Source organism: Gossypium hirsutum, chromosome A07 (assembly GCF_007990345.1).
Source record: "Gossypium hirsutum isolate 1008001.06 chromosome A07, Gossypium_hirsutum_v2.1, whole genome shotgun sequence".
Classification (NCBI taxonomy): Eukaryota; Viridiplantae; Streptophyta; class Magnoliopsida; order Malvales; family Malvaceae; genus Gossypium; species Gossypium hirsutum.
Genome location: NC_053430.1, coordinates 68,902,335 through 68,914,032, shown reverse-complemented (window position 1 = coordinate 68,914,032; position 11,698 = coordinate 68,902,335). Strand labels below are relative to the sequence as shown.

At 33.2% G+C, this 11,698-nt stretch overlaps 1 protein-coding gene across 1 annotated transcript; it reads right to left on the bottom strand.

Annotated features, from left to right (window-relative positions):
• Positions 1 to 640: 640 nt before the first annotated feature.
• Positions 641 to 3,835, bottom strand: LOC107898814 (uncharacterized). Its single transcript, XM_041118056.1, has 3 exons — positions 3,105 to 3,835; positions 1,474 to 1,666; positions 641 to 949 (listed from the first exon to the last, which is right to left on the bottom strand). The coding sequence occupies exons 1-3, from the start codon at positions 3,156 to 3,158 to the stop codon at positions 819 to 821; spliced, it is 378 nt and encodes a 125-aa protein (XP_040973990.1). The 5' UTR covers positions 3,159 to 3,835; the 3' UTR covers positions 641 to 818.
• Between the last annotated feature and the right edge of the window lie 7,863 nt (positions 3,836 to 11,698).

The following is an 11,698-nucleotide window of genomic DNA, read 5'->3' as shown; positions in this document are numbered from 1 at the left end:
CTGTTGTATGTAGCCCAAGCTAAACATAATGATCATTAATGTTAAAAAAGAAAAATAGTTGGATATGCTTAAGTCTTCTTCATAGTTGTTTCCCTTAAATTATTTTATTTATAAGAATATTAATTTATTAATTAGCTAGAAATTGATAGAATTTGTAAACATTAAAAGACTAAACTTGATATTATACTAATAAAAAAAACTTCCGTTAGTTATTTAACAAATCAACTACCAAAATATTAAATTTCAATAATATTAGTGATTCGTAAACCTCAGTGACAAAAATAAAATTATGCAAATAGTTAGGTATTAAAGAAAATTTTTATTGCCTAGAGGCTCATAAATTTATTTCATTAGATTGAAATTTTCTTCCTAGCTCACACCAGACCGGAATGAACCAAACATACAAATAATGGTATTATTTTTTTCTCACCATTAACATACTAATTTTGTCTATATTCTGCAAAAATGCTGTCATTATCAAGAAGGTAAATATGCAGCATTTAGGGTTGAAGCTTTTTAAATTGTACATTCCCAGAAAGCCATATTCTTTGAAAATTTTCTCTAACGGGATTTGGCCATGCCGAGGGTTAATTTCGTCGAGGAAAAGAAAACAAAAACCCACAAACCTATTACAAATTCCTTGGCGTATAAAATCAACTGATAACATATACTTATAGAAGCTTGTATACGTAAACAAGTTCTTGAAAGAACAACCATCAGCAAAACCTAGACAAATTAGTTTTTCCCTAATTTTTGCTCCCTAAAATAAAATTTAAAAGAAAAACACATACACACGTACATGATAAGCGTATTTCGCATTATTGTTCGAGCTTCAAGGAGACAATACGCGACTGTCTGTTGCGCTTCGCTACCTTGACAAATACTACTGAAAGGCAAGGAGGAGCCCACCATGGCCTGTGAACTTTTTGCTCTCCTTTAAGGCAGGCCACTGAATAAAACATTTTAAAAAGATCAATTAGTAAGAAGAAAATCTACTTTTAAGAATGATTTCCTCTTGTTTGAGCAGATACGAATCAGCCATGCAAAGATAAACTGTTTTCTTGTATGACATTCACATATCATTAAACCATTCGGAAGATGAAACATAGTACAGATAGCCAGCTACTTCCATGTAAACTGGAACCGGTAAATATAAACTAATCACTGTAAGTATTCATGATTTTCCAACTCATACACAAACGGCATTGCTCTGACATAACTTGGGTACCACAAACTGTTATTTGATAAGATTGGGCAAAATGTTATGCATAGTGTAATGCATCCAAGTTAAACAAATAAAGCATGCAGAAGGGAAACACTCCAATATTTAAAATGCAGTGCAATTAAAGAAATACTATAAACAGAAATACGTTTCCTACCACAACAACAATAAGAATAATAAGGAAAATTAAAATATTCAAGTAACTTATAATATATACACACACACACACACACGTATATATATAGACAGACCCTTTATTCGCCTGAGTTCCTTGCATAGAGTGATGAAGTCTCCCCACTTCATATGGCATTGCCTTATAAATCTAAGAATCTGTTCAGTTGTGAACATAGACATGCCTTCCAGGTATTCCCCATTTACACCATGTTCTTTGAAAATCTGGCGGTAGCTGCCAAGATTTATATCTTCCAACCACATACCAACATCCTACCAGAATATAAAGATCGTGGCAATGCAAAAGCATGTCAGTAATCAAATCTCCATATCTAAAGTTTTCATGGTAAAAGTAAAAAAGATAACACATTACAAAATCTTCATCAATAGCTCCAAGAACTGTTGATTTAGTTAACATCATAAAGATATATTACAGCACTTTTCACTAGCTCAAGTTATGCACAATTTACAAGGTTAATTCACCTTTTATCTTTCAGGGATTGCAAGTTACTCAGAATGGTGAATCAGACTTTTCATTATAAGTTTCCCTGATTTGAAAGGAATCATAACAATGATGACGATAAAGATAAAGACTTCTCTGCACTATATTCTCTCCATGTCTATCCTTCAAAGTAACAAACAACAAAGAGCATTTGTTGCTGCGTTGGTTCCAAAATAACACAAATAGATTGCTATAGCACCTTTCAAAAGTGAATTAAGGATTCCAATCATGTGAGAAATATGTCTCGTATCTTGAAAAAAATAGCTCATCTTCAACAATGAATACCAAGTTGATTCGCATCTTGGTTTCTCCTATCACCCTCCAAAGGAAGTGTTATTAGAACAGGGAATGATAGACACATTCCCAATTTCTCCAACCGTACTCAATAATCTGCATTCTTTCCTTTGCCTTTCTTTCTTTCTCACTTTTCTTTATTTTTTACAATCATTTAATTGACAGCTTGTATGAATTGGGGATACTTGTCTACTGGGAACATGATAAGCTTGTATGATGGTATTTTAATCATTATTTTCAACAAACATATGCAAGTTTCGACCTTCATGAACAACATTCAGTAAGAATGTTCATCACTATAAATGCAAGTTCGACAGGAAAGGCATCCCAACAGAAACAAGGTGAAATGACAACCTTGAACTAATCACCTAAATCAGAGCCAATGAATAATGGGTTCCTAAGATACAAATGTTCTTTATAACTGGAGATAGATAAAGACACAGATTGAAACTACATGGTCCAAGACCAGTGAGGAAGACTAAATTTTTATATAGCAAAATGAAAACAAAGAAACTAAAACAAAAGTGGCCTAATTTTGATTAAGAGGAAAAGGCAATAAAAATTTATCACCTTTTTGGTCAATTCAAGTAATTCACCTTATCAGTTCCCAGTAATCAAAGCAAGAAATAAAAATATTACAAATATCAATTCTTGTTAACCAGCCAACTTTTTTCTTAAATACTGCAACTTCTTTTTAAAACAAATTTATGAAAATTAAGTGAAGAAAAGTCATCATCGAAACTTCCAAATGAATCTACAATATAATTATCAAAATCCCCTCATTTAAGTAACAATAATCTGTCTTTATCTATCTCACAAAAATTTTTAAAAAAAACTGAACTTTACATCTACAAAGATCTAAATAAAAATAAAAATTAAGAAATTGAAGGACAAAAGAGAGAGAGAAAGAAGTACCTCAACGGTCCAAATGAAGAAATCGAGTGGCTCAGGCAGGTGTTCTTTGCTCATCTCCTGTATTATTTCAACTTATATTCGCCTATTATACTTACCACTACACCATAATAAGGAAACGCTTATAACAAAAATTAAATTACGCTCCCCCGTTCAAAAGAAAAGAAATTGTCACTCAGATTCCCGGACAAACGAAAGAAGAAAGGAAACAGGAAAATAACAGGTTTTAAGGTTAGACTGACAGTTAATGAGATCCCATTCCTACTCCTTTTTTTCCCTTTGTTTCTCTTTCTTATTTTATTTTTCCCACTATTTTTCTTTTAATTTTCTCGGGAATCAAACACCTGAGCAAAATAAATAAATAAATAATGAGAAATGTATTAGGACTTTAGGGTTGGATTCTTTTTTATTTTATTTTATTTTGGGCCTGAATTTGATATTTTTAAGAAGTATTGAAAACCATTTGAATGACAGAAAATATGAAAAATAGGGAAAAAAAAAAGGGAAGAGCAATTACTAGGTTTCTAATTTTAGATGGTACAATTTAAAATTATTTATTATATATATATGAAAAATTTATTTTTTAAAAATATATATTTTTTAGTATTTCGATATTTATGAATTTCGAGTTTGGTTTATATATCTAATCACTACATTGATGTGTATCATATATGTTAGGAAACAATATTGTAAAATATATGAAGACAACCTTAACGACAATGGAAGTCGAGTTCATGTTTAAGAGGTTTGGCCAGCATATTTATTTAGTAGTTGGCCTAACCCAATTAAATAAAGTGGAAGTCAACTCTCATAGATGTCAACTTGTTTCTCCTTTCTTACTAACCTAAATATTATCAAACTCTCCAACTTTTTTGAGCTCTTGAGATTCCTGACTCTTCAAAATTAATTTATTCTTTTTTAATTATTTTTCTAGGCAAAAATGATGTAACAAGTTGCTAACTACGTCATTATATGGTAAAATCTCTAACTCACTTTTTTTTAAAAAAAAAATTGCAAAAATATTTTTATGATAAAATTTTAATATTATTGTATTGTGATTTTTTTTAACAAGTAGATTGAGTTCTTTGAATTCGACATAATTTACATTTCCCAAAGTTTAATCGTTGTATTGAAGAATGCTTGAAGGATGTTAGTTTATATGATGCATCTACAATGGTAAATTTGAAAATCATTCTGGATTTCGTTATCGCCTTGGTGGAAAGATGGAGGTTGGAAACATTTAGATTCCATTTTCTATACGAGGAAGCGACTATTATGCTCGAAAATGTCTCTTTAAAACTAGTCTTCCAATCGACAGGGAGGCGGTAATCGCAACTAGTGGCATCAACCAAGAGTACAAGTGCAATTTGTTATTAGGTGCTATGTCATCGAGGGAGAAACTAAATAATGATTTAGATAGACGTAAGGTGAAGTGCGCATGGTTAGACAATCTTGTCAACCTAGCTCCTCCAACGTGTACAATTAGGGGGGAGATGGATCGTTATGATAAAACTTGCGCGCTTTAGATGGTCGGAGGATTGTTGTTTGATAGACAAGTTTGGAAACAAAGTTCATACCATGCATCTTCCTCTATCCACAAATTTTAAGGCAATTAGTATATTTAGATAGGGTTATACAACTTTATATAAGGCACTTTGTAGGACAATTCATAAATCGATTAAGGAAATGATTAATTGTTGCTTGCTCTTGCAAACATGGGTATGGATACGCATGTCGTGATTATCACTCTTCCCTTCCCAGTTGTGGGAGTTTCCTCTTATTAGAAGGTAAAAATATCATATCATATAATATCTTAAAATGTGTTTTAGTGCCCTTACATAATAACTCTTATTGCATTGAACATTAGAACAAATTTAAGGGTTGCTTGGACCATAATTGCTATAGGAGGGACTTGACAAGAATGCATCGAGAAATTGATCAATGAACTAGTGAAAAGGTATGTTGATATCACATTTGCTTTCAATGAAATTCAATGTTCCTATTAATGAATATAAATGTATTTTTATGTTTGAGAGAATTAAGTATGGAAAACTGACTCACATACGAATAACTCTACAATTTCCATGGATGTTATACCTGGACAACATAGTGTTTGCCATTATATTGGAGACTACTTTCAAGCAGTATGATCACTTCATAGCAAGAGGACCCATCACTTCATAGCACGAGGACCCGTAATCTATTTCCACATTGTGGAGTAACAACACCCTAACTAAGTGATATACAAGTTTGAGTTCATTCAAGAAATTTCGGGGAGCCCCTAAAACATCGTATGGCTTTAGGTGATAGAGCTTAAAGGGTAAGATCTGTTGGAAAAATTCGATTTAGAAAAATGATTTTCACTCATAGAAAAAAATTAAAATTTTGAAAATTGGTTGGTTTGTGATTTTTATAGAAATAAAATTTTCCCAAAAAGTGTTTGTGCTTTGAGCAAGACAGATCCTAGATATTCTCGACTTTTAACGGGCATATTTTATCTAAATCTTCTTCCATAATGGTATGGAACAATAGTATCATTGGAGTAGCTACCCAAATCACTTTAAATACAAGAAGCCAAGTGGACGGATTGGTCTGAGTGGAAAAAAAAAGATTGAATTGAAAATTTTTTCGGGTAATATCTATTTTTCCAGAGAAAGCGATAAGATATCTTGACACAGTGGCATCTTGATACCATTAGGAACAAGAAAAACAAACTCTAAGGAATCAAAAAAATTGAAAAATTGGATCTATGTCCAAGGGATCACATCTACCAAGAAAAAGTATTTTGTTTTGGTTCGACCGTAACCCCATATGAAATACCAAACATTCAAATTTAGCAACACATTCTTCGCTATTTTTATACCATGAATTGCTTTGAGTATGGGCTTGAACAATCACAAACCAAACACATAACGAAAAATGATTTATTACTTTCAATAAGAAAGCAATTCTCATAGAAATTAGTAGAATTGTAATTCCTAGAAAATAGAATTTATTCTTAGAACATAAATTCTCACTATTTTCTGGCAGAATAATAATATTTATGTAATACCCCTAATCCATATCTGTCGCCGAACTAGGGTTAAAGGCGTTACCAGACAAATCAAAACATTTAACATTCATTTCACAATCATCATAGCATCATAGTCATACATCAATACAGAGTCCCTTATATAGGACATCGAGACCTTAAACATACATTAGAAAGGGATCGGGACTAAACCTAGCTCATACAAAATTTTTTGAAACTTAAACAAATTTTCAAAGCTTCATAGGTCACATGCCCGTGTGAACAGGCCGTGTGCCTCACACGGTAGACACGCTTGTGTGTCTATGTAACGCCTCGTACCCGAGACAGTCGCCGGATTCGAACACGAGGTGTTAATAGACTTAATTCATTACTTAAACAGCTCAAACAATTTATTTTTAAAATTTTCAGTCAAGCTAACAATCTGCATCATAGTCGCTTAAAAATTCATATCTCGAGTTACGAAACTCAAAATCCAATTCTGTAAATTTTCCCTGAAATTAGACTCATATATCTATTTACTAATTTTTTTATAGAATTTTTGGTCGAGCAAATTAGTAGAGTTATTAGTTAAAGTCTCCCCTATTTCAGAGTTTGAATACTCTGACCTCTGTGTATTACGAATCAAATATCTCCTTGTACAGAGTTTCAGTGACTATACCGTTTGCTTCTAATAAAACTAGACTCAATAAGGAATCTTTATATATAAATTATGACTTCTAATTATCTTTGAAAAATTTATGGTGAATTTCCAAAGTCAGAACAGGGGATCCAGAAATTACTCTGGCCCTATTTCACAAAAATTTTAACATCTCATAAAATATAACTCATATACCTGTTTTGTTCCATCCATATGAAAATAGACTCATAATTATTCAATTCCATATTTTGTTCACCATCTAATTGTATCTCTACTATTTTTAATGATTTTTCAAACTCACGACACTGTTGCTGTCTGAATCTATTTTATGGTAAATTTTACCTATTTCATGTTTTCCATGGATTAGCTAGTAATTTAGCATACATAACACCAAATATGATCATGATTAGTCATTCCAATGGCTAATCATTACCAAGCATTTCCATACCACTCAATAACCATATCATAAGACCATATATACAAAATGATTATAATGCTATACATGCCATACTCAAAATATGCAAGCCATTATGCCAAGATGGTATACGGATATAGTGTGAGCATGCCTCCGACCGTTCCCGATTTCCGAGCTGGCTTGTCAACACTACAAGGAATGAAAAGGAGGAAGTAAGCATAAATGCTTAATAAGCTCACATGCAAATAGCAAGTAACACAACTATATAAGCAAACATAAAACATCATTTGCATAATCATCACTGAGACATTCATATCACATTTTCATTTATCATCTTACCATATTGTTGTTATATCGAGTTTTCAACCCAAGGGTTAAGTACATACCTGTTCAAAGTATTCATTTCACAACACTTACCAATACGTCCCTTTCATCTCGAGTATTCCTCCGCTTGAGTAAAATTTTACCCGTTGAACACATCGGAATATAATTCGGATACATGGAAAGTTTGCACATACGTGCCACATATGTAGCCAAGCTACTATGTAACCCGCCCATAAGCGAACTCGGACTCAACTCAACGAGCTCGGGTGTTCGCATCCATGAGTGAACTCGGACTCAACTCAACGAGTTAGGATGCCTAGTTACATCTCACGAACTCGGACTCAACTCAACGAGTTCGGATATTTGCATCCATAAGTGAACTGGACTCAACTCAACGAGTTCGAATGCCTAGTTACATCTCACGAACTCGGACTCAACTCAACGAGTTCGGATGCTCAACCATCCTAGTGACATGTCACTTGTATCCTAATCTATTCCTAAGTTCAAACGGACGTTTTCCTCGATCACACATCTTTGCCATCTTCCACGGAATATCGAAAATGATATTTCGGTGATAGTTCATACTCATCAAGTAATTCACATAATTACATATTATTCAACAATAACCACAAAGCATAATATTTCATGATAATAATGAGCATCATATCATATAAACAACATTAAATTGCTTAAAATGACAATTATGTTACTACATTTACACATGAACTTACCTCGTATGCGAAAATGGCTACTTTTACCATTTCGTCCACAACTTGGTATTTTCCCCATTTTAGCCTGAATTTTAGTTTTCCTTGCTCTATCATTTAAAATATAGTCTAATTAGGACTCACATTATTCAAATTGACCCAAAATCATATTTTTCAAAATTACAGTTTTGCCCCTAAACTTTTGCATATTTACACTTTTGCCCCAAAGCTCGTAAATTAAACTTCAGCCTATTTTCTTATGTTTTATGACATGCTGATCATTTTTCCCTTCTATGGAAACATCAAATTCTCACTCTAACATGTACTTATGACTATTAGGTATTTTTACCGAGTAAGCCCTTTTGCTAGTTTTCGCTTAAAACTGAGTAGCACAAGTTGTCTAACATAATTTAAAACCTCATATTCCATCATAAAACACCAAAATACACAAATTTAACCTATGGGTATTTTTCCAAATATAAACCCTAGGTTAAATTATTGCTAGCATAAGCTAAATCGAGCTACCGGGACTCCAAAAACGTAAAAATCATTAAAAACGAGGCTAGAATGGACTTACAATCGAGCTTGGAAGCTTGAAAAACCCTAGCCATGGTTTCTCCTTGCTATATTCGGCCATGGGGTTGAAGATGAGCAAAATTAGCTTTTAATTTTGTATTTTAATTCATTTTAGCCCTAAATGACCAAAATGCCCTTACTACTAAACTTTCCAAAAATTCCATCCATGTCCAATTTTTTTCCATAGACTTAGAAATTGGTAAAATTGATATTTAAGACCTCCTAATTAATATTTCAAAACAATCTCATACTAGAAACTTCTAGAATGCAAATTTTACAAATTATTCGATTTAGTCCCTAATTTCAATTTAAGCACTTTATGCATAAAATTTCTTCACGAAATTTTCACACAATCATGCAATCATATCATAGACCTAAAAATAATCATAAAATAATTATTTCTATCTCGGATTTTGTGGTCACGAAAACCACTATTCCGACTAGGCCCAAAATCTGGATATTACAGTCTAGGCCGTGTCAAAACATACATACTGACTTTTCCACATGGCCACATGACTCGCCCGTGTGCTAGACTGTGAAAATTAGGAAGGCTGCTGACTTGGGTCACACGGCCAGTCACACTCCCCTGTGTCTAGCCCGTGGTCGAAACTGTCTTAGCCACACGGCCTAGCACACGCCCGTGTCTGCGACCATGTGGTCTGCCCAAGCTCATTTTGAAATGGCCCTCGAGCAACACGGCTGAGACACACACCTGTGTCTCTACCCATGTGGGAAAAAATAGGCAATTTACAAGGCCAAATTGCCACCCATTAAGGGTCCTCCCTACAATCATCAAAACCATAACATTTTATGCCAAATACATACCAAGACATATGATTTATAACCATAATATCCATCATTCAATCTCATGCCATAATCTTACCTCTTCTCTAAATAAGCACAATTAAAAAACTTACCAATTTGACCAATTTATTTAGCCATTCATGAACACATCAAACATACCAATATTGCATCACATATCATATACCAAAATCAAACCATAAGTTCAAATATAATCTAGCCATATCACTTAGCATGATATACACATTACAAAACATATCCAAATACATCTAGCCTATACATGCCATACTTCAATATTTACACATTTAAAAGATACCAAAGTAAGGTTCGATAGTGTGGTGATGATCTTCGATGATCCCTAAGCTTCCGATAGCTACGATATCTATAAAACAATGCAAACACAGACAAAGTAAGCTTTCAAAAGCTTAGAAAGCCATATACAAATAAACTTATCACAAAATATAATTATAATATAATTTAATTGCATGAACCATGGCATACCATAATGATAAGTTCACATTTCTCATTTAGCTCAAAGGCTTATAATGTGACAGCCCAAAATTGACCCTAGTCAGGAAGTGGTTTTGGGACCGCTAAATCGAGTCACCGAAAGGTTTGAATGTGATGTTTATATGTAATCATGAATGTGTGAAAATTTCAAGCTTCGATTTAGTCGATTGCATGTGAATTTAGTCAATAGGACTTATATGAGAAAATTTTAAAATGTGATAGGTCACATGAGGACCTATTAGTGCATGTGGAAGAAAAAGGGGACTTGCATGTCAAATTCCCCCTCCCTAATATGTAGTGGCTGGCCATGCTATGGGTGGAAACATGTCACCAACATGTTGTGTTAGTGATGTATGGTAAGGAAAATAAAATAATAAGCATGATAATTAAATAATGAAAGGAAGGGTGATGAAAAAAAAAAGAAAAAAAAATAATAATGGTCTCATGCATACACCCCATTGCCGTGAGCTAAAGGAAGGAAAAGAAAGGTTTTGTTCATCCTTTTTCAACCTCTTTTGACCGAAAATCCTAAGGAAGAGGATTAGGAGGAAGTTTGGCCATGCATGTAACTAGATTGAGGTATGTTTAATGTTATTCTTTGAGATTCATGTATATTTTAAGTTGTAAGTTCAAAATCTACCTAGCCATGGTTCAAACTTTGTTAAATGATGGAGATGACATTCGGCCATGAATGTTACGTTCTTGGTTGGTATTTTGATGTCTTTGGTGATGAGGTAAGGAGATGGTTGACTTTGGGTGTTTAATAAAAGGGTTTGGATGTGAGAGTGTGTGAGAAGTAGAAATGAGGAGTCTTAGCAACTCCATGAAGGTTCGGCCATGGTAGTTTGAGGATTAGAGATTTTATTTCTTGTTAAAAATTTGATGAATCCTAGTGTGTGAAGTGTTTGAACCAACTAAGGATTAATAGATGCATGGGTACAAAGTAGGAAGAATCGGCTACTATGGTTGACACCAATGCCGAATGTAAAGATGTTATAGTAAATAATGTATGTGATTTGAGTTGATAATGTGAAAAAGGATAATTAGATGTATTATAAATGATATAAAGATTTTAGAAATTATTTTGGTTAGGTGTGTGTATGATTAAGTATATTCGGCAATATACTTAAAGTGAGTACTTGATATTATATGGGAGTATGTATATTCGGCCACATGAGTAAATATATATATGATGTTAAATTTGATTATGTATAATGGGCATTAAGATGTGGAACTTAAGAAATGTAGTCATATGTGGAATTACATGATGTTATAGTTGACATTGTACACACATACATCCATTCGGCCATCAACATGAGTAATTAGTGAGGATGGTTGCCGAATATACAAACATACATAAGCATGTGTAATTGAATTATGAATGTTTAACAAGATGGTTAAACTAGTGAATTATTGATTAAGCTCAAGGAGCTAAAGGAGGAGAATCAAGCAAAGGCAAAGAAAAGATCACTGAGTAGCCGAGTTGGAACCGTCTTACCCAACACAAGGTAAGTCATTAAGCATGTAGTTGGTATTATTTCAAATGGTCATAATGTTTATGTATTGATGCTGAATGGAATGAATAAATATACATAT

What these genes read in the sequence shown, in the direction of transcription:
- LOC107898814 (XM_041118056.1), bottom strand. Translation starts at nt 3,158, where the DNA reads ATGAGCAAAGAACACCTGCCTGAGCCACTCGATTTCTTCATTTGGACC. An exon ending in TCTTCATTTGGACCGTTGAG is followed by an intron (nt 1,667 to 3,104) that starts GTACTTCTTTCT and finishes ATATTCTGGTAG; the next exon opens with GATGTTGGTATGTGGTTGGA. An exon ending in GGAACTCAGGCGAATAAAGG is followed by an intron (nt 950 to 1,473) that starts GTCTGTCTATAT and finishes TGTTTTATTCAG; the next exon opens with TGGCCTGCCTTAAAGGAGAG.